Consider the following 23,786-nt stretch of genomic DNA (forward strand, 5'->3'; position numbering starts at 1 on the left):
ATTTCTAATAATCCTGTTTGAAGTATCAGGCAGATTGGAACAGTTTTGGCAATTAACTCTCATGTGTCTGACCTGGATGAAACAGACAGAGAGAACTGTGCTGATGTAATACCTGTATAGCTGCTTAAAGTCATGAAGAGGGGTACCCTCAAAGTCTTAATAACTAAGGGATAAATGTATAAAAATCAAACAATCTTTCATATAGAAAAAAACAGCTAACTTTAAATAATGGCTCAAAATAGCAGGAACAACTTTCCCTCCAATCTGGAAAGAAAAAATAGAAACCAGAATACTCCACTGATGTTAGCCCATAAATAACAAGGAAAAACTTTCTTATTCAAACATAGAGATAAGAAACATTAGTTTTAAATGGATGCTTTTAAGGTCAAAAAGTAATTTTTATCTCGTTTTTAAACTTACATTGACAGAAAATGATCAAAGTGAACAAACATTTAGCTAATTACTGTAGTATATTGTATTTGAATGATAAAACTTATGTGGAAGAAGTGGATTTTGTGGCTTTAGTGTCCCTGTAGAATATCTTTAAATAGTTGTCTTTTGAATTTGCTTAATTTTTCACTTTTAAGTAGTTTGAGCTACTCTGTAATAAAGTTAGTTTCTTGCCCTTATGGCTCCAGCAGTCCAGCCTGGGCACCTCATTTGCAGGGCGGGGTCTTCCCCTCCTCCAGGTGCGTGTCTGTGCCAAACCTGGACAGCAGGCACCAGTAAGAAGAGCCCACTGCTGACTCTCCTTCATTCCTGTCAACTCCAAGTATCCAACCTCCCAGAGATGTCAGTGCTTCGTCGAGATAGTCATTTAAAATGCTCTAATTTACATTACGCGCGATGAATGTCACGTGGGGTTTGCTGACGGTTTTGGGTCTGGTGTGTCACACTGAGTCGAGGTGCTCACCGACCTCTTACTACAAGAACTGCTGGATCAGACGCTTCCCGGGAATTTTCATCGACATCGAGGAGTCTCAGAGGAGAGGGGCTCAGCTGCTGAAGTCTTACCTGGAGGAGACTGCGCTCAAATGCAGCCGCACCTGCTGCCTCACCAGAAACTGTGAGTAAATCTGCGCCATTCATTCTACTGGTGAACTTATCTTTTCCCCTCATTTTTTAAAATAGCTAATTATATCTTCTTTCCTCTCTCAGTCTCCTGTAATCTGGCCATATTTCATTATGAGACATCTCAAGAAAACGTGAACTGTTTCCACCTGCACTGTCCAACACTGGAGAGCTGTATCCTCAGCCATAGAAGAAACGTGGTGCTCTACAACATCACAAAGGGTAAGTCAAGTCAAGTTCAGGTTAGGAACTCAAATTCACAGATAGGCCTATGTTTAAAGTGTACAACATGCATAAATCATCATCCCAACCTCATTACATACCTTTAAAAAGTGCATTAAATACAACAAAACAAGATAAGATAAGATATTACTTATTATTGATCCCCAGGGAGGAAATTCAGTTGTTGCAGCAACCCAGACAAAAGTACAATCAGAACAAGTTTATTTTAGTAAAATAAAATAAGTAAAAATGAAAATAGATAAATCAGGATAGAATAAGATATAATACAGTTTAGATATATACAAATGTTACAATGGAATTTAGATAAATATACATGCTACAAATTGATTAAATAAAGTAATTACAGGCAGTAAATGCTGCATTGTACTAGATCTACACGTCTTTGAAACTAAGTTAGCAATTCCCTTATACATATGCTCTTAAATACTATTTAAAAGGTAGGTTATTTTCTGTCACTTTAACTTTTACCCCATAGCATTCCAGAGGGGTGTGTTGTACAATTTCCTTAATTTGTCAGAACATATTTACATTAGGTCTTTACTTGAGATTGAATTATACAAACAAAACGTGTGATCAGCCTGTATATTTGTGACCACACAGTCAAAATGACTTGGTTAAAACATCTTGGACAGGTGACAGCAGTAGCTCATTCTGTAAGGACTTAGTTTGGGAACTGGAGGGTTGTTAGTTGAATTCCAAATATGGCCCAAACTACGGGAGTACGGTGCGGTTACTAGAGAGATGCGAGTTTACTTCCAAGGCATTTCAAGGATTTTTGAGGCACTGCAATATGTAGACTTTGTAAAGTTGTGAACACTGAAAATAACTAACAATTCTCCACATTAGGCTCTTAAATTTCTTAAAAATGAAGTGTGAATATTTAAAAGTCACTATTTTTAATCACATTCAGAGCGATATTTGTGATCTTTTCCACTTTGTTATTGTCGTGACATATATTTCAGTAAAAATCACTGTTAAATATAAATCTAAATGTTAAATTTAAATGAAAAAATTTGATTGTTAAATATAAATGTTAGATATTAAATCTGACTGTTCAATGTTAAATCTAAATCTAAATGTTTATTGTTAAATATAAATGTTAAATATTAAATATAACTGTTAAATGTTAAATGTTGAAGCTCCTGTGAGGAGTTTTTGAGTGGTCATGAAATGGACTGAAATGAACAGTGATGCCTCTTTATGACCTAGAAAAGCAAACAAGATTGTAAGAAAAGGTATTGATCATTTCTGTTTTGTTATTTTAAAGCCTGAAATCGCTGTGAGAGGGTAGGTGTCAGATGAGGTGATGGACAGCATGTCACGAAAAATCCTTTTTCTGCAGTAAATATTCTTAATGAGTGAAATAGTTGACTGTTAGTTGAAAGCAGGAGGAGATACCATAATTTACACATGTACAGGACAAAATAAGCAAGATCACTTAGTGCACAGGGGGGCACCAAAGTCAACACAAACAGAAAGTTCCTCACAGGAGCTTTAAATAGAAATGTTAATATTAAATCTGACTGTTAAATGCTAAATCTAAATCTAAATGTTTATTATTAAATATGAATTTCAAATATTAAATATAACTGTTGAATATTAAATCTAAATGTTAAATGTTAAATCTTAATGTTAAATGTTAATGTTAAATTTTGCTCTGTGATCAAGAATATGTAGATTATATGCAATTTTGCACTGGCATCCAGCAGAAATACTAAAATAAAAGCTTCATAAAGATGTGTGGAGATATATGGAGAAATGTTGCTGTTTTTTTCCAGTGTGCATAACTTCACAAACAATGCCCCATACTGAACCTCTTACCACTTGGGCACTCGTTGGTGTGCACCCCCCTAACTCTGACATGATCCTATTTGTGTGTGTGCATGAATCACAGTATGAATCATGGCTGTGTGTGGATGGCATCTTCAATAACAGAATGAAAGTTTAGAATTAAGTACCAGGTTGCTACTTTTAGCAAAGTAAAGGACGTTAATACCTAGTTTAGAAAAGTGCAAATTCACTTCATGATGTCGTCATTAGTAAAGTCATAAGTGAAGAATCTTTGGTTTCCCAGGTGTGGATCCTGACCTGTTGGTGTTTGGAAAGTACTTCACCTCAAATGTTCGAGTGTTACCTCACCACTACAGCCGAGTCAACGCCTCAGAGCTGCTGTCCACAGACAAACGGTATTTCATCCATCCACCTCCACCTGCTGCACATCCGCTAACTTCCGCACCAACTGTTAAACCCACAGCCTCAGAAAAAACAGCACTCACCACTACCACGACCACCAAAACTACCATCTCCACCCTCTCTACCTCCACCACAGCTCTGCAGAGAACCAGTCAGCCAACAACAGTTCCCTCAACTACAGGCGTCTTATTTTCAACTCCCGAGACTCTGCTAGATTCAGGGAGCCATGTGCAAACAACAACCCCTACCATCTCTGTTTCTTCTCCTGCCCCCAGCTTCACTACTCCATCTTCATCCACCAGAGCATCTACACCCAGCCCACACAACCCCAAAACCACTCCTGCCTTTTCCACCACAACATCACAGCCCTCCTCAACCCCCACCCATCATCACAAAACCACCTTCTCTCAGATCCCCACCACAGTTGGTATGGGAAGTATAGAAAGCAGCAAGCAAAACCCGAATGACACCAAGGGCAGCCTGGGGAGGAACCACACTGCAGGCGGTGAGGGAGGACAAGGTATCAGTGGAGAGGACCCTTCAGAGGATTTTGTTCCTGGTTGGCATGTAGCCACTCACACCCTGCTGGTCGCTGTGGTCGTCTGTATCACGGTGCTGCTGAGCTGCTGCTGCTCCTTTCTGCTGGTGGTGAGCTGGAGGGGTCAGAGGAAGAGGATGGGGCGATATCGGACATCGTGGAGAGGGAAACGAGGCTCCATGCGTCTGATAAAGTACGTGCTGGTCAGAGAGAACACCTGAGAGTCAAACACTAAAGTTGGCACATTTCTTTTTTTTATTTCTTCCCAAAGATGGTTTCCATGATTTTGACATCAATTAGAGTTTGTGTACTTTGAATTAAAAGCAAGGACTTTTCTTTATACTGCTGTCTTTTAAGCAGAGAGGAATGAATCTGCTCTCAACAGCATCATCTGAAAGCGACTGACCACTTTTTGGCGCCTCTGTTGCAGCCAGCAGTTAAGAAGTAGAATGAAGTTGGCGTTGAAGGACTGCACCTAAAAGCAGATTGTTAGCTGCAATTACTCTGAGGAACTTGTTCGTGGACTTTACTTAAAGTCCCAGGATTACTTTACCATGGATTGTATTCTGCTGCTTTTGCTCTCCACACTTCCTGTTTCTCTCTTGTATAGGCAAAGCCTGATGAAACAGCAGAGGATGAAACAACAATAAGAACACTCGCAAAGGGAGTGAGGTATCTTATAGCTTACTGTAGTTAAAGAAGCTGAAATCGTAACTACTGTGATTTTTCCTTTCACGTGTGACGCCATGACTTTTTTTAATTTTAGTTTTATATTTTATTGATTGGACAGCTGTAGATAGACAGGATGTGTGAGGATTAGAGAGTGGGGGAAGACATGCAGCAAATGGTTGCGGCCGGGAATCGAACCGGCGACTTCTGCAACAAGGACTATTGCCTCTGTATGTGGGGCACTTAGACCGTTAGGCCACCAGCTCCCCAGACGCCATGACTTTTGACAGGAGCTGAACTAAGCCAGTACACATTATAAGGCATTTTGCCTGAAGTTACATGATATGATTTCCATTTGGCTTACCTTCAGTTTGATGTATTTCAATGAGTCTAAACCAACCATGATTCCACAGCTCTAGGATGTTTATTGGTCTTAAGTGGAGCTTAAAGGCTGCTGTCACAGGGAGGGAAAAAAAAAGTGTTTCAGCTCAAGGGTTGTTCAGATGGTCAACTACGTGTGAAGATGGACCACTCTTTGCCTTTAGTGTTTAACCCTCATCTCCTCCGTGCATCAGATTTCTCTTGATCTGAAAAAGTAAAACTCTCTTAAGAGGGTGAAGTACTTTTCAACAACCTGCCGCTGAAAGCTTCCTTTCACTGAGGTGGCGACCCTCGACCTGACGGTGATAAGAGCTGGATGGGAACTGACTGAATGAGGCTTTTATTACATAAAAGCTTTAACTATCGTGTGTGCAAACTTCACAGAACTTTTCAACTCCAAAGAGGACACATTAGACTTTTATTTTTGTATAAAGACATGATTATACAGATGATGTGGCAGGAAAAATAAATACATTAGAGAGACCCTAACAGTTGTGATGTCAAGATTTATGTTGGATCAGATTATTTACAGGATCCTCTCTGTGTGTGACTGGAAGTAACTGAAAATATTACAGTGGACCTTTGTCATCATCTTGCTATAAATTTAGTTCTACATGAATCTATATTACAGGTTGAGTACTTTCTTCACAGCCTCTTTGTACTCCAGCATGCTGCTCTCACTCCCCCCCTCGTTCTTCAAGCGTGTGACAGAGTCCTTATACTCCTGCACTTCTTTTCTCCCCAGCAGCTGCTCTCGCACTTCCTCGCCTTCTCCTTCGACGGCCACTTCCATTCGCGCTAGAACATCCAGGAGATTCTTCTGAGACGGGCTGTCGTCCCAGCTGTACTCCTCCATGTCTGCTACGGTCTTCTCAGCCTCCCAGAACTCGGTTTTCTGAAGGAGGAGAAACACAGTTCTTATTTGTTGCTTTTACATGGAAGACTGCAAAGCAAAGAGTCATCCAACCTGACTGAAAACAGGTATTCATGTTCATGTGTGGTGCAGCGATCACGTCACATTAAAACTTTGATAACATACATTTAGAAAGACCTAGTTTAGTGAACTCAGTTGTGCGACAGATGTGAAATATAGGGGTCCTTTGATGCTCCTCTCACAGAGATAGTGTTTCTCCATACGTAGCTCTTCATCTGCTGCCTGTGTGTGCTGTCATCATGCTCTCTTTAGAACAATACAGCTCACTGTGCTGCAGCTTAAAGCAGGGCAGCCTTCGCTCTCTTACTCTCCAGGTGTTTGAGGGTAATGACCATCATTACCTCTGTACATATCTGACCCACAGAACTTCCCGTCTGCAGCAATCCAGTGAGAAGCACCAGAAAGCTGGGATTAGATCTAGGACTGTTTTTTGGTTATTTGTTGGACTGTTTGGCTTCATTAGAAAGGAGAGTTGAAGAGAGACAAGAGTTGTGAGGTGTACAGACTGGGGTAAACCATAGACTGTATAAAATATGGACTTAGGATCTGTGACGTCACCCATCTGTTTCTGAAGCGCTGTTTTGAGGCCAATCGGCGGCGGCAGCCATATTGCTTCTGTTGAGCGATTGTGATGTAAAGAGGCTGTCTTTGAGCCTCCTCGCCAACAGCTACTGTGTCCCCGCCTGTCAATCAAGTCAGCTGTGCCTCTCATTGGAAGAATCGTAATCTCAATATCTTCGAAATTGCCGCATTAGAAAAAAATTCACCCCCATACAGTGTGTGCCGATCGAGAAATGAGCTATCCAGACTACACTCCTCTTTTGTACCAGGCTGTAAACATGTTTATTTCTGCTGTAAAGATCATCTTTTTTGAATTGGTGTGTATGTGGTTTCTGGTACTTCCAGAAACTGGAGCCAGCCTCAAGCGGATCCTTGATGAACTGCAGTTTTTAACACTTCTGCATTGGACTCATATTTTTAGACCTGAGGTTGCCGCCTGGGGTAAACATGCATCAAAGGGCCGAGGGCCTGGAGTCAAACCTGTGATCGATGCATCAAGGATTGTAGCCTCTGTACATGGGGTGCCTGCTCTACAAACTAAAATGAATTGTATCAGGTTTAAATATAAAGGCGGTGAAATGTGGAAAAGCTCAGGAGGGTGAATACGTGTGATGGTGCAGTCAGTCTGGAATGTTGAGTCTGTAACGTTAGATCTTAAAAGGGGAAGTCGAGTCTTCACAAAAAGCTCTACTGTACAAACAGGGCGGCTTGTTTGTTGCAGGCAGAGTTGAAACCTTCTTCCTGGTTCTTCCTTAGTTATACTATAGAATGAAACATTAATGTAAAAGTGTTGACAGTAGTGACATCCTGTCTGTTATTGCATCAGTAAAGTAGTTCTGTTAACACATAGGATATTTGATGCCTCGTTGGGACACAATTGGGCCTCCTGTTTTCCAGATCGATTCAAGCACCAGCTACACAATGTTTACATTCTCAGTTCAGGGAAAGGACAGGTGTTTGGCAGGGAGGCACAAGCAGTACATACACTGCCTCTAGTGGTACACGCCCCTCCATGTCTGAGGCAGCTTTGAGCAGTCTGCCCTAACGCTGGCCTGGATTAGCACACACTGGAATTAGAAGGAAAGGTCCATCTCCCTGAGTGGGGAGATAAAATCACCTCAGTGGCTGCTAACAATCAGCCTCTTTGTGAGCTAGCGTTACAACCTGAACGTTACGCCGCTCTCACAGCTTCCCCGAGCCCACTGGACAAGCACTGTGCCTTCCATTGTGTGTCCAAAAGGGCAGTGGACAGTGTTCTGCTCTCTGGCTTGGACGCCTTCCCCAAATGAGAGATGTTTTTTAAGCAAAGACGGGAAAAAGCTCCCCGAGGCAAAGGCTGCACAATAGGGAGAGACGTTTTCTTTTATGCGGCTGGCAGTTTGAGCAGTGCCAGGTAATGACCTGGTGGCAGACTTCTCTGATGAGGCATGGTTGGCTTAATGTGAACGAGTATCAGGGTCAACACCTGATAGGGGAGTCTGTTTCCCCCTCATCAGCGAGGAAATGTCAGCAGGACAATGCTGCTGCTGGCTGTCCCTTTGCCCATTCAAGTCTGATACCTCCCTAATGGGCACAGTGCTTCTGATCACAGAGCAAGATAGACTGAGTTTTTAAGTAAGAAGGTACTGAACCTCGTCCCTGGCTATGATTAAATGTCATCAAAGTTGAGTATTTAATTAACAACCTAATTCACACCTGTGAGGCAGGGGTGAATCCAGACAGGTGGCATGGACCCCAAGGTTCAAACCCCAAACCCCAAATATGATGGGCTGTAAGACTTGTCAGAGGCAGGATATGTTAAAATCAATGATTTTAGCTGTTTTAACAGGCTGCTAGTAACTCCCTTTGCATTGTAATGTGGCTCATTTCCCATAGATTTATTTTAAAGTCCTTTAGAGAATAATGTTTAGAAGTTTTATATGTTGCAAATAAAGGGGCAACCTACTGCAGGGGATGTGCAAAAAGCTGCAGTTCCCTATGTGTCCACTTGAGGCTTGCTCTAAAACTCATTCTAGCCTGAGTCCCTATTAGGACTCATACTAAAATGTGTTTTTTCACAGCAAACATGTTTAAAGCCTGGAGAGAAAAAGTCATTTTGGCCTGAATAACTCAGTTCTGGACGAGGTGCTGCAAGTAGTGGGCACTGACAGCGTCTGTCTCGATCTTTATGTCGGTGTTTCTATGACGCGGCGTGGCGTGGCGTGTACGTTTACATATCACAGCCATGCTCAGTCTCTGGAATACGTGTGTAGTAGTGTGAGATTCTGAAATGGAGAATATCGCTGCGACTGTCGCTTATGATTTTCTTCTTTTGCTACTTAATGCAGTCCGCATTTTTGTTCATCTGTTACTTAATACGGTCAGCAAACAGCTCTATCACCACCGTATGGCGGGAATACCGTATAACAACCAGGCACATGTAGCAGCGAAGAAAAATTGTACTGTTAAAATGAGAAAATATTCGCAGTTACTCTTCGATTTTAGTGAACGAATATTTGAAAATCATTGCCCATCCCTAATTAAGACTAAAAGTTAGTAAGAAACCAAGAACGTTTTTGTTTCATGGACTTTAGTTAAATGAGAATAACTTTAATTGACAGCACTAATACATGTGAATTATGCCACATAGCATTTTGTCCATGGTATTATGTAACTAACGAATGCAGGCCCTGTGGCAGCCTTTTATATTGTATCAGTTTGGGTGTTATAATAACAGGATAACAGGTTGTCCCTACAAGAAATGCCAAAAAAGCAGTCTACCTTTAAAATAGCTGCTTGATAAAAGGTAACATAAGGTCTGTCAACAGATTAGAATAAAAGCCAAAGTAACAGGAGACCTGTGACGTCTACATTTCTATCAGACTGAAATGACACCCTTGTGATGTTTCTCTCTCTGCTGTCATCACAGGTTTCTAAATCCAGCCCTGGTAGAGGTGTGGAGGAAAGGTAGGCTCTTTTTCTTTAAATGGCACAGTGGTGATAAGATGAGTCCCATTAGGCTGGCATTTCACACAGCAAAGATCTACAGATTTTTAAAGCGATAGTGAAGTTTGAGTAGGGTCAGTGTTCTTCAGAGTAGAGAAACTCACCCAGGACTCGTGGTAGAGGACGGTCAGCAGGTACATGGCGTAGTCCTGATTCTGCTGTCTGAGTGGACAGCTGTGAATAGACAAAAGATGAGAGTTAAGCATATTTGTATTATTGTTTACTTTGTATTTGTATAACTGAGGAGGGAGTGTTTACCTGTCTGCTTTGATGGTGAGTATGTCAGTGTCTTTGTCATATCGGTCCCCAACGAGCTTGAGCATTTTCTTGCGTGCGTGATCGTCCAAGTTAAGACTGGACAGTTTAACCTAAAAGAGCAATGACAGTATGAGCTCACCATGAGACAAACAACTGTTTACAGGCTGGATGAAAAGACTCATGAAGATGTGCTCTCAGTGTTAGTCTACCTCCTGCTCTAAGCCCTTTAGGGTCAAATCCAACCTCAATTTAAAGGGAGAACAGAGTTTGTTTTGAACATACACAAAGCTCTGACTGAGTGGATTAAATTCTATACTTTCTACTTTCAGATGAAATATCAGGCTGCATGCTATGGTGCAGAGAAACCTGTAAGCCCCTCTCCTCGCAAAAAATAAAGATAGTAAAAAGCAGAGATTACTCCCTGATTAAATTTCGTCATGGCTCAGACTTCTATACTTTGTGCAGCAAAATACATCCATAGGAACTACAGGGTCAATGTGAGAGTGTATATTGTGTATTTAACCTCTCACAAAAACAACATAAAGGTAACATAACTGTTGTGATGAGAACACAGACACTAAATGAGATTGTTTTCTTGACTCCTGGACCACACGCCACAGACTGCTTCAACCCCGTCATAATAAATAAACATCAACCTAACGTCAAGCATGCAACATAAAATCTGAATTCAAAGCCTGAATGATTTTTTTGTTGACATGCCCGTCATGCTGAAAACACGGTCGTGTTCCACTCGCTCGGGATTTGGAACCTAATTGTGCGAGATTTGTGCTCCAATCTGTCTTTCAGCCTAATCCACCTGGATTAATGTCTGGATAATTCCTCCCATGCTGATATAATCTAAGGCAAAGTGTCAGTGGAGCAGATGGCTTGATGGTGGATGATAAAAAAGAGACACATTTTCACCTGCAGAGATGACAAGTTTGTCAAAAGGCAAGTCTTGTTGTTGGTGAACTTACTTTTACAAGTTTGTGAGTAAGGTAGCGATTCAGATAATCTGTTTAAACATCGATTCATCTGTGAGACTGTAAACAACAACAACAGCTACACCTTCACACTGAAGACAGAACGTTTCCTTGATTCCCTGTTCCTTGATTCACAGACTGAACCTGAAGAGTAAATCTTCTTACAGATGGATTGTGGGCGTTATGTTGTTGTTCTATGTTTCCATTTATGGCTCTGCTCTGAGGAGGATTGTATATTGATGGATTAGTGCTGGTTGTGGTGGTGAAGGGATTAAGAGGAACATCAAAATGTAACAACAAATATGTAGATGGTAAAAGGTTTTGTTCCTTTTTTCTGTTCATAAAGGAAAGTTGTAATTAACTAAACACATTCACAAAATAACTGAGGACTTACATTTGAGGATGACATCAACATAGCTTCATCGTGAAGAGTGAAAGAAATCTAAATCTGTGTAATCTCTCTGCAGACTTGATGGCATCATTTCTTAGGTTTGAGGTCACTGGACAATAAACGTCTCTCTGGGACATGATGTGGGCTTGTGATTATGCATCCCTGCAAATCTTTAATCTAATTTTTCATGTCGTGTTCCTCCACTTTCTATACATCGATGAGACACAGATAAAGCTGGGATCATCAGGTGAAAGCTGAGGTCAGAAAGAGGGTGAACTCACTGTGAGATGAATGACGCGAGCTGAAGGGTTTCTGACGGAGGGGCCGGCTGACACGTAGTCTGTGCTCTCCAGTTTGACGGGGAAGTGCTCGTCACACTTGGCATCGGAGTCCAGAGCAGACGGCCACTCTGTGCAGAACGCTGGAAGCAGAGAAAGTTATCTTGAAGTGTGCTGAGTAAGCCAATACAGGTTTGTATTGGGATAAAAATTAAACAACAGCTAAACTAATCAAAGAGGTTTTCTTTTAATGATTAAGCAAAAAATTTACGTTTCAGAGCTTCACAGTGTTTCTTGATGGCTGCCGGAGTCAAATGCAGAAAGTTTGGTATCTGAAAGAGATCAAAGAGAGATTATATGAATGTACCAACCAGTACTGTTGGCGACTTAAGCAAAAGAACAAGACAAGTTATCATTAAAGGTGACATATCACGCTTTTTTCATCAATATATATTGGTCTAAGAGGTCCCCAAAACATGTCTTTAAAGTTTATGCTAAAAAAAACACTTTGAAATCAGATTTTGGCATGTCTGAAAAAACCTCTTCTTCAGTCCTCCTCAGAACACTCTGTTTTCTCTCTGACCACGCCCCCTCAGGAAGTGGATGTGCCTCGGCTGTCCAGCACGTTGATCTAATGTTTACATGTTGGCTGAATATACACGGCTGCTCAGAGATCATGTTACTTCAACCCTCTGAATCTGATCCACAATCCTGACGGAGAGGCGCCTGTAGCAGGACCTTTCTGAAGGATTGGTCATAGATTTAGTGTTTCTTGTTGTTTTATTTATCAGTATGTAGACGTGTGTCTTGGTACACAGCTACGAACATGTAGCTATGTGGCTATGCTAACTAGCGCTAGCACTTATCCATGATAAATAAAAATCATCCACTAGATCTTCAAATCTGCAGACGTGGGGAGTAAAACCGACCTCTGCCAGAAAGGCAGCGGGACCTTTTCTGAAGGATCGGTCACAGATTTAGTGTTTCTTGTTGTTTTATTTGTCAGTATGTCGATGTGTGTCTTGGTACACAGCTACAGCTACAGCTATGAACATGTAGCTATGTGGCTATGCTAAATAGCGCTAGCACTTATCCATGATAAATAAAAATCATCCACTAGATCTTCAAATCTGCAGACGTGGGGAGTAAAACCGACCTTTGTGTTTATTAAGTTTATTTTACTTTATTAAGAATGCTATGCTAATGAGCTGATAAACAACAACATTATAGAGCCATCCTAGAATTCATCCAGTGAACCAGTTTTGTTGTAATTTTGAAAACAGATCTCACATCACAGAATTTATGAGTGTTCACAGAAGACTTGTGATGCAAGATTTCAGGATACTCTGCTTTAAGAGGACAGTTAAAGCAGAAAACAAAAACTACTTTGTCTATCCTTTGAGGATAGGAAATGATTGAATACATACTTATATTTAATACATGTTGATTTGACATGAAATTTAAACCGATGTTCGTAGCATTAAACATAAGTAAGGGATCTATAGTGTTCAGCTCCTAATGGCAGACAGAGAATGACATCAGTACGACAGAGCTCCAGCTGTGCCGGGAAAGTAGTGGATCTGCAAGTGGCTCAAGTCCAGATGTAGCAGCTGGTGTCTGGAAAAAGCAGCTCAATAATCCGGGAACAGAGACACAGTAGAGACATATAGAGCCATTAAGCTATATCTCCATCTATACTGTGAGAGCACCGGCTGGCTACAGTTTTCTGAACTAGTTCTGATGAATACTGTAACTGCTACTAGAATCAGTCTGTTGAAGATCTTGTAAAAAGAGAGAAAAGTATGCACACTAAATGTTTGCTTTTCTTGTCCATCTTTGTCTCGTTGTGTTTGATTCTTGGCATGGTTTGAAAAGTGTCATTGTGTTGTATTCTTGTAAAAATAATAATGTCTGACCTTGAGCAGCTCCAAGTTTCCCCTCTTCTCAGGAGGAACGCCTCCCTTCACAGGGTAACCCATCCTCACAGGCAGCGGGACAGAGCCTGGTCTGAAGGGGGCGGCTGCAGGATAGACTGAAGTCCAGTCCTGATCCTCTGGCATCTTTCCTGTCCTGGGCTCCCCTGGCTGATACAAACACAGGAGACAACAGACACCTTGTTACAGGAAACTGTGAGGTAATCTGTGAGTGCAAGGTCAAGGCAACGTTTAGCAAATAATGACAGTCTATTTTATATGAAACTTCACTCAGTGTGCGTTATATTACTTCCTCAGTTTGATTATTTAAAAGCGGACATAAAAGCTGCACACTTACATCTCTTCTGGGTTTTCTGGTTATTGGTCCTCTTCCGCCTCTCTCCAGATTGTCTAAAATATAGTTCAGATTTCTTTGGTCACACACAATAACTGAAGTAATGTGAAAATGTCCTGAATAAATACGGCATCAGCATTCATTTTCTTGTAACAGCATTTCATTTCATACTGAGAACACCATCACATGTAAAATTATGACATGTTTTGCAACTGTTGTATTGAGGGTTTTTGTATTTGCTCTCTTCTTTGCATTATTCTTTATTCTGTTTTTTATATATATCTTTTAATTGTTTATAATTTAGTATTACAGTTTTACAATTTGCATTTTTTTACATGTTTTATTTTTTTAATTATAAATTATTAAATAAGATAATACAGTTTTTGTTGTTGTTTTTTGTTTCTGTTTTTGCTGTACCTGCCAACCTAAAAAGCAACCCACTCATTCTATTTTTTTGTGTCAAGTTCTTACAGGGTTTTAAAAGTGCTTCAAAATTAAATGTATTGTAGCTACTTTGTAATATCAGAATCAGAAATACTTTATTTATCCCTGGGAAAAACTCACTCATTCAAGTATGGCAGAAAGTCAAACTATTAATAGAAAGAAGAAATAAAATAAGATATACATACGAATAGAATAAAGATAAATAAAATAAAATAATAATAATAATACAGAAGTGCAGAATAGTTATAATTAGCTATGTACAAAAGCAATCTACATCCATTGTATGACTTATATCTCATCTCTTTTGTCTGCCATGCTTCAATCTTTAATCTGTGTTGTCAATGAAAGCTGAAAATGTGTTGATAAGATGATGAAAAACTACTGTCAGCTATCAAAATCTATTTATCAAGTTTATAAAATTTTACTGTTTTGAGTAAGTAAGAAAAATGTTTCTTTGTTCAAGCATTTGACCTGTTACCATGTTCTGTATTTCCCACCTTATGATGGTTAATTAAATACAATTATCTTCTGACGTACACCAAAGTATACCAGTAATCTACCCGTTTCATATCAAACTAATAATCCATTAAAGAAATGATCAGCAAATTGGACATTACTAAAACTAATGGGATGAACCTGAATATAGACAGCCTGATCAACTTAATTCACTTTGACATTTTTCCAAGTTGCTTTAACATGTAGTAAAAGATCCTCGTGCATTTCTTTAATTTGATTTTGCTGCTGTATACCTAGGTTTGTTGTCTGATTCTACATTTGGTTCACTGATGGGTATATATTATGGTAATAGTGTCATAATAGCATTTATAGTATAGTGCCAGGATAAACCATTGCAATAGAGAAACAGACAAATACGAATAATTCTAATTATAAATGTGTCCCCTTATTGTAATTACTCACTTGATCACTAAGTTAAGACACCTAACTACTAAAATATATAACTCTAGGCTGACTGGCCTTGGTGACAGTAATCAGTTAGCTTAGCCTGCAGTTCTCACATTCAGTCTCCGTTAACTATTCATCAGAAACAGGTCAACTCACCTTTATTCCCTTTGGGAGAGTTTGCAGATACAGCCGTGACATATGTCACCCTGCTCATATAATTCTGTAGTCCAAGACCAGCAACATTTATTCGACCTAGAGACAGAAATGCCTTGCTTGTGTGTGAAGCCATGTTTTCTCACAGACTACGGGAAACAGCGAGGGACAAACTGAGCGAATTGCGAGATGCTTAATTTGGTGTGGAGCGAGTACTTAGTGCCCCCTCTGGTGAATGTAGTGGTGTTCATTCAGATCTGTAGTGTGTTTGTGGGATTAAGTTCAAGAACAGAAAGTGATTACAAAAAATAGTGCTCAATAAACAGCAATATATCCACTTTATTTGCTTTTGCAGAGGGACATGTTCAAAACACAAATACATGGTGTTATCAACAGCTGCACCTCCACCAGCTGCTGGGTTTAAGACACGTGTTGTGTTCAAATGTATCCGTAAAATTATGTTTCCGAGGTAGCAAGTCATCAAACAAATGTCCACGATCTCTTCCACGGAAACACACGCACACCAATGCAAGAGTGGGGTCCTGTTTTCGTTTGGAGGCATGTTGGACACACTTACAAATAATTTGTAAGGTATGTGTGGTTGTTTCATCAACAGCGTGGTGCACAGATTACTTAATTTATACTTGAAGTAGTAGTAGGAAACTTTCTGGCGGTAATATGGCATCACCTGGACCCAGCAAATAGATGAGCATGCATGTAAGGTATGTACACTGAGATGTTCATGGTACATATTTCACCGTGTTATTGTTGTCCAACAGCTTCTTGAAAAACTATCAGCTCAGTATAAAACACAGCTGGTGTTGTTTAGTCTTTTCTTGGGACATAGAGGACATTTTAGTACTCCTCCAGGTGAATGCAGGTCTTTTTTTTCATTGCATACATGCTTCCAAAAATATCCAAACATTTCTTAAGTGCATGGTTCACTTCACTTGTGATGGGGGGTCAGAGGTTGCTTCAAGACCTTACTACCTGTGGCTCAACCCCAGTGCTCTAACTGCAGGGTCATTTGTTTAAAATGAACATCAATTTAGGATTATGCACCATTAAGGGCAAGGAAAGTTCAATGTTGTAGGCCTAATAATTTTATTTTTAATATATTTTTAATTGTCCTTGTCTTTTCTGTTTTATTATATTTGTCATTTTAATTGTGTTCTTTTATGCTTGTCTGAATGTTTCCAATGCTTTTAATGTTTTAATGTAAAGCACATTGAGTTGCCCTCGTGTATGAAATGCACTATACAAATAAAGTTGCCTTGCCTTGCCTTACTGATAACACTAGACACAGGACTCCACAAACAAAACCAAAGGATCTCACAATGGAAGGACCACTTTGTATGATATTTTACTTTAGTGTTGGTGGTTGCATTAAATTCTCCTCAAAAAGTAGGGCAAATGCAACTAGTTCAGTTGATCAGACTATACTACTTATTTTGTTTTTTTTCAATTAACATATTGCTTTTTGAGAAAAAATCAGAAACTGTTGCTTGTTGATTCATTAGAAATGTCCCAAGTAATTTACTACAGCAGATGAGTATTTGTGGCCTAGTGCTTCTCTTTTTTGCAATATTTTTGCAGTGAAAATGTTCAATTCTTCACAGGTAGGTCCATCAACAACCTAGGTTTTAACACGGGCTATTTGTAGTGTGGCACGACACTATTGCTTATATCGTGATTGCCACATTTCCTATAATCTTTGAACGCAACATTTGCACAGGCACAAGCAGCGATGCACTTCAAAGGGACAAGTCCTGCAGGCAGCAGCAGAATAAAGGCTCGTGCTTTAATAATAATTTTTAATATTATGGTTTGTTTATTTTTTTAACAGTGGAAGATAATTTAGTGGTTCATGTTTTATTTCACGACTGGATCTATTTTTTTCTTTTTTTTTGGGTGAAAATGAAATAAAGCGAACTTGTTGCCCGGCTTCTTAGATTTTGATATTATTCAGACAATAACGACGATTACAACTTGTTGTGTTTTTGGAGTAAAAGGCAAGAAACATTAGTTAGTAAAAATGTTATATCATCTAATTATTTCAGGGTTTAGCTCAAATGTTGTATTAATTATTTCAAACATTTCTTTAAAAAATCACCTGATATTATTTATTAAACTTACCTCGTGTGTTTTTTCAGACTGCTTTCAGGACGTCAGTCACGCAGAAGAAAGGTAAGGCTATGTTTTTACTTTATTTCAACCCCACGTGTTATCATCGCAGTGTGTGCCAGAGGTCCCACGCGAGGGTCGGTTCAGTTTATCGGAAAAGCAACACAAATAAGCTTTGTAACTTTAGAGTCCAACATCAGCAGCCTGTGTAGTCTGACAGTCCATTGTGCGCCTCTGGACTCTGTAGTTTTTAAAGGTAGAAACTCCATCTGCAGGGAGACAGCAGAGCGAGCGGCTCCTGTCAGCAGTTTGTCTATAGGTGAGGACAGACGTGGGCGAGATGGCTGCTAACAATCAGCCTGCCTCTCTTGTGTCATGATACTTTTTCCGATACATTTAGGAAACAATCCATCCATCTATCACTCTACCTGGTTCACTTTCTTTCTCAGAGCCTCCCTCACCTTTGATACTCTAATTAATTTAACAAAAGACAGCAGGGGGTAGAGTTAGCTTTGACTTGGCTTATGGAAAGTGTTTTTGTCAGGCTCCCCAGGCTTAGTTACAGACTCATTTCTATTTTCAGACAAGAATAATTCATATAACACACCATAGATGACATTTTGTTTATTATTTGAATCTATTTTGCACAATCTACTCTGTAAACTTCCTGTTTTGAAGAGTTCATTTACAAAAACAGATTCCATTTTTATAAATTTTCAAAAAACACATCTCTTTTTGATATAGATTCCTAATAAAGTTACATTTTCAAGATATCTCTGATTAGTAAAGTCATTTTGACTTAGTCAAAGCCACCCAACCTCAGTTGATTGATTATACCAAAAGATAGTATTAGAAAAAAAATGTTTTTTGAAACATTTTTTTTAATTTTTCAAAAGTGAGTTAACTGTTTTTGGAAATTAACTCTTATTCACTTTACTCAATCCCCTGTTGATCATGTTATAGATTTGAAAATTGAAGTCGGTGATGTCTTAAAACTATCAGGACATACATTTTTTAACAATATTATTGTTCAAATTATTATTTGGAAAATATCAGGGCTCTTTTTAAAACAATTTGGGCTTATATCACCTCCGTATAATGCTTGTCTGCACTCTGCATCCCGAAGTAATGTGTCTAACTTTAAACTAACTAAACAGTGAAAATTCTGAAAGACAAGCTGTAAATCAACTATTACCACGGTTGCATTTCTCCAAGCTTAAATCAGTCTTATTTTCCTCTGCTCACATGTTGATTAAGCTTCTGTGACTTTTTGTGTAACTGTTGGGGAAGGTCATCTGCTGTTGCTGATGCTGCACTGGCTTACAATTTGTCGCAGTCTGGATTTAACACTCTGGATGTTTGTCTCTAAATGTGAGCAGACAACATGCTGTTCATTTCTTTTACTTCCCTAAGTCAGACAGATGCTGAAATTAATCAAACGGTGTTCTTTGATGAAAGTACATCCTCAGAGAGACTGGCAGAATTGAACTTGTGTGCTCACCTGTTGCTGCAACTCTAACCTGCTTAGGAGTCTGCTTCGGGGATAAAACATGCCTGTTGTTACTTGTGTTTCATATCAACAGGTCAAAGGTCAAAATGTAAAAGCCTGCCTGTGTAACCATTTCCAAAAGTTCACAGTAATGTCACCTTCTTACGCACAAACGTTAATCCCCTTCTCTTTGTATCCTCACAGACATGAAAAACCCACCGTGCTACACAATCTGTAGATAAATCTTAGAGCAGGAAGTAGGGCTGTTACACAATGGGAAGCTCTAATCGGCATTGATGCCCTAAGCACAGCAGGTCTCTGATCCAAGGAGGACTGCAGCTATAAATAACTCACTGAGAGGATCTACCTTTTGGTATTTTCCAGATAGTCAGCTGATGATATTTTTGAAGTGAGTGTTTTCCTGCCAGCTGTTGCAGTGGCAGATGTTTATGAAGCTGCTCTGTATGTAAATATATACAGTATGTTTCACTGGTTCAGGAAAGCAGGTTGTACAGCGTCCATGTATTTTTCATGACTAATTCTAAGTTAACGAGGGTCCTGTTGAAAGAAGGCGGGGCTTATTTTCAGTCACACTATCTCAATGTCTCATGTCACTTCTTCCACTGCAGGTATGGACACACATGCCACACAGCAGAGTGAGCTCCTGCCAGCAGCGGGCAGCTAGCCATGCCCCACTAGGTGTTTTCTCCATCTGAATCTCAACCTTAGTCACAACCTCCAGGACTTTCCAGGACTTTCAAACCCCCTCTCTGCAGCTTCCTTAAGGGCAACATGGGGGACAAACGGGCGCACTCCTTCCACATGACGTGCCACGTGCAGCGTGACTACGGCAGCAGGCTGGGGAGCTCCTTCATACGATGCGGCCCAAATGGATATGCCAGCACAAGCCTCAGCCTTAGCCTGGACCAGGACTTGGATGCTGATCCAGCTGCAGACTCCACCATGACTACAACTACTTCCTCTTCTCTGCGGGCTCCAGCACCTGACAAAAGCCACTACTCTCCTGTTTCACTGGAACTGGACCCCACAGCGGTGAATAATGGATCAGGCATTCCTTGCTGTCCACCAGAAAAGGACGCTAAAGACCCTGCGCCTGGGACGACAAGCAGCCGACCCTCTATCACCACTATCCAACAACCTCTCCCTCTTTCCAGCTGGCTGCATCATCACCAAAAGGAGTTTCAGAACCCTTACATCCAGACTAGCATGCAGGGGGATGTTTACAACTTCCTGGAAAGACCTGCTGGTCTAAAATGCTTCCTCTACCACTTCCTCGTGTGAGTACCTGTCTATACTGAATTCAGTGCAACCAGATGGGGTTTCCAAAGTGTGAAAAAGCAGCTCCAGTCCCTCTCTTGTTAATTACATCTAGTGCTGCTCCTTCCAGTATTAGGTTCTGGTTCCCAGTAATACAAGGAGGGATGACTGTGGCCTGCAGGCAGTCTGAGGGCTGTTTTAAGACAGGTCAACAGAAGCAGGTCAGTGTGATCTATTCACTGATGAGCTGGGTCTCTTCTGCACTTCCTTAATGTCAACACATTAGCAGGCTCATGCATGAAACATGGAACCTCCTACTTGATGCTGCTAACCTGACCTGCTGGGGGAGCACACACTGACCTACAGTTACAACACAGCTTACAGGAATCATTTCACTAAATGCCACAAGGAGCTCTGCCTCTACTTTTATTGGTGGTAATATGATTGGACTGAGGAGGCTGGGAGGGTTTTAGCAGGGTGTAATGACAGGGAAAGATCAGGCTGTGGAATTTAAATAGGGGATATGTTCAGAGTCACATACATCACATTTTATCTGTATGGTATTGTGTTGGCCTTAGAAACTGACTTATTTTGACACCTATTAGTTTTGGTTTTACCACATTAAAATATACAAATAAATAGATATTTTTTAATTAATGTCTTAAAAAATTGTTGCCCTTTTTTAAAGCAGAAAATTTTAGGAAAAAGAAAGAAAAATCTGCACATGTAAAAGCATAAAAATGTATGTGCGCCTTTAATTAGTCTACTGTAAAACTAAAAGACATTTTAGTTTGGTTTAGTTTAAAACATTTCCCCTTTATCTGTGTCCAAGGATCTGTTCTCTTCAAAGTATGCCACAATTTATTCCCAGACGTCATGGTAAGCCCTGATCCTGGGATTTAAACCAGATTAGATGAAAATATGAATGATAATACTGGAATCCAAAAGGCCCCTACTGAACTCCTTTACTATCAGCTGTCTCACACATTCAGCCACATGTTCAGTTTCATTTTTTTTATGATAATGAGTTGTTAAGCTACAATTAAAGCATGCTAACACAGCATCCTGTGTGGACTGTTACCAGCTCACTCTGAAGAGGTGTCAAGAGGATCAGCTGTAGTGGCTGCTGTAGTTGCACAATCATGCTGAATTAGATCTGTGAGCTGTAACGTCACCCCCAAGTCTAAGCCTAACTTCATTCAAGGCTTAATTAGTTCATTTAAAAAAAACTGATTAGAAAATACTTTGTAGACTTTTTTGACTGGGGAGGCCCAACTGGGGCACTGACTTAAACAGGAGTGGCATGAATTATGAGTGCACACCACAGACTGTTTCATAAATGGACGTTTTATCAGTGACATCACCATCTGTTTCTGAAGCCCTGTTTTGAAGGCTGGGTGGCGGATGCCATATTGGAAATGCTGATTTACCTAACTTCTGTCGAGCTATATCTTCTAAACTGTTGCGTCATGAAAAAATTCACCTCCCTTACGATAAATTAGCTATTCAGACTAAAAATATTTTTTTGCACCGGACTGTTAACATGTTTTTTTGCTGTATAGATCAGCTTTTTCAATTGGTGTGTATGTGGTTCCTGGTACTTACGGTGCCAGCCTCAAGTGGACAGTGAAGAAACTGCAGTTTTTAACACTTCCGCATTGGCTTCAATTCTCACGTCCGGAGGTTGCCGCTTGGTGCTTACAAATTAACAGTTTTTTTTTTTTGTTTTTTTTTAATGATTTGTATTTTTTTTTTTGAGTTTTTTACAATAACAATTACACATATACACACACATATGCACAAGAATGACAATCAAATACAACTAAACAGTTTGGGTATAGCAATATTAACAGAAATATACATGGGTTTGCACTGCAGGATGATAGGCAACAAGAAGTATAATTCCTGTGTGTGTACATTCTGGTATATCTGGATGTACATGATAACCAAACAGCACAAAGAAGATAAAAATAATAATAATAATAAAAAATAAAAAATACTACAACCAATAAACACAGACACAGAATCATGACTAAAACAGCACTAAAATAATTAAACAGAAAACAAATATGTAATTGTAGTTCAGTTTGAATTAGAGTACTACACAGCCACAGAGACAACAGTTGGCTTTTTATTTACTCTTCATATCACCACATATCATATGACAACATTATAGTATTTTACAAATATAGAATTCCTGCTGCATGTCTTCCCCAACTCTCTGCTCCCCACATATGCCAATAAAGGCGAAAATGCTGAGAAATATAACAACCACAAAAAAAGTCATCATAGTGTAGAAATTTGGGGTGGCACTGGGGGTGACCATTCCGGTTTCAAGTGGGGCCATTGCCACCCCTGGCCACCTATCTGGACGTGCCCCTTCTCCCAACTCATCCATTATCCAAACCCTGCATGGTGCTTTAGCTCAGTTAGCTTCCAATTACCCTATCATTAAAACTTACTGATGCCTACCACTCTTACTGTCTGTGTGAAATGACGTTTGAACAGAAGCAGATTCAGTCTGTCTCATTAAGATATTACCCTTGTGATCAAAGATGGATTCAAACACTCCTCTGTATGTGTTTTATGTCGCCCTGCATTGCTGATAATCTGGCCTGGCAATAATTGAGGCTGTAATGTTCTCCCCCTCACAGGAGAGAGAACTTGATCCTGTGCTTCATCTAATATTAAACCCCTCTGACTGATCCCCGCTGACACTCCTTTAAGTAACTCTTACTTGTCGATGGCTATCGCTGGTGGCCATCTATTCTCTTGGCCTCTTTACAGATCGGCAGGAGAGAGGGGAGGCATAAAGAGCTGTCTGCAGCACTCATGACAACCCTAATAGGTCTGCTCTAATAGGCCTGCTCCACATTATGATCACACACACACACCCCACACAGGTGGTGGCTCAATTCATCACTCCCTTCATCAGGATAAAACCAGCACCAAATCAACACACAAACACAGAACTGTTTGCACACACACACACACACACACACACACACACACGCACACACACACACACACACACACACACACACACACACACACACACACACACACACACACACACACATTAAGTCATGCATCTATCAAAACACACGCTTACACAGATGTGCAAATGTGGTCTGATTGCACAACACAATGTAGTGAAACTCACTGGCTCATACAGGCTTATAAATGCACTCATCAACACTCCATCTGGCTGTTTGGGAACATCTGTCCACTCAGCAGGTGGTGTAACCGGATAACACACACATTTATGAGGAACCGTTTATTCCACATTTACATAGAAATGCACTCAAAGTGTGAATGAATAATTCTTTAATTAAGCATTTTATAATAGTGGATTTGTCTTACTTTGACTTTACTGGAAGCTGCTTTTGATTCATCCAAAAACTGTACATAGAATTAGTACACATTTTTAGACTTTGTACAAACGTTCAATAATCACAGGAAAAAACTCTGTGACATAACTCTGTGAAAAGCTGTGATCACTGACAGTTTATTATTTCTGCAAAGTCATATGAAAACTAATCTGAATCCAGAACAGATTAAGTTCTGCTCGCTTGTCTTTTTTCTATATAATCAATGTTCGTGTACCTTCTTTGGAGACATATTTTACAAAAAGCCTCAGTT

General features: G+C 40.0%; 3 protein-coding genes across 8 annotated transcripts in view; 2 read left to right on the forward strand and 1 right to left on the reverse strand.

The window, feature by feature from the left end:
• Positions 1 to 637: 637 nt before the first annotated feature.
• Positions 638 to 5,584, forward strand: LOC117814251 (MANSC domain-containing protein 4-like). Of its 2 annotated transcripts, XM_034685471.1 has the most exons (4): positions 638 to 1,066; positions 1,159 to 1,293; positions 3,389 to 3,500; positions 3,783 to 5,584. In XM_034685471.1, the coding sequence occupies exons 1-4, from the start codon at positions 847 to 849 to the stop codon at positions 4,264 to 4,266; spliced, it is 951 nt and encodes a 316-aa protein (XP_034541362.1). In that variant the 5' UTR covers positions 638 to 846; the 3' UTR covers positions 4,267 to 5,584. The 2 variants fall into 2 exon arrangements, with proteins under 2 accessions (XP_034541362.1, XP_034541361.1); XM_034685470.1 differs by having other exon boundaries at positions 3,389 to 5,584.
• mrps35 (mitochondrial ribosomal protein S35) lies at positions 5,493 to 15,437 on the reverse strand. Its single transcript, XM_034685472.1, has 8 exons — positions 15,257 to 15,437; positions 13,757 to 13,809; positions 13,402 to 13,569; positions 11,757 to 11,817; positions 11,489 to 11,628; positions 9,834 to 9,943; positions 9,680 to 9,749; positions 5,493 to 5,990 (listed from the first exon to the last, which is right to left on the reverse strand). Exons 1-8 carry the CDS (start codon positions 15,387 to 15,389, stop codon positions 5,721 to 5,723), a joined length of 1,005 nt encoding a protein of 334 aa, XP_034541363.1. The 5' UTR covers positions 15,390 to 15,437; the 3' UTR covers positions 5,493 to 5,720.
• Positions 15,438 to 15,607: 170 nt separating this feature from the next.
• Positions 15,608 to 23,786, forward strand: part of kcnq1.2 (potassium voltage-gated channel, KQT-like subfamily, member 1.2) — a 221,242-nt gene continuing 213,063 nt past the window's right edge. For 3 of the 5 annotated variants that reach the window (XR_004631540.1, XM_034685466.1, XM_034685468.1), the window contains exons 1-3: positions 15,608 to 15,975; positions 17,407 to 17,440; positions 19,496 to 20,164. Coding sequence is in view for 4 of the 5 variants with exons in the window: in XM_034685466.1 (XP_034541357.1) it covers positions 19,659 to 20,164 (506 nt within the window). In the remaining variant the exon portion in view is untranslated. The remainder of the gene's footprint in view (positions 15,976 to 17,406; positions 17,441 to 19,495; positions 20,165 to 23,786) is intronic. The other 2 variants (XM_034685469.1, XM_034685467.1) reach the window with 2 other exon arrangements.

The sequence above is a fragment of the Notolabrus celidotus genome, chromosome 6 (assembly GCF_009762535.1).
Source record: "Notolabrus celidotus isolate fNotCel1 chromosome 6, fNotCel1.pri, whole genome shotgun sequence".
In the NCBI taxonomy this organism is placed as follows: Eukaryota; Metazoa; Chordata; class Actinopteri; order Labriformes; family Labridae; genus Notolabrus; species Notolabrus celidotus.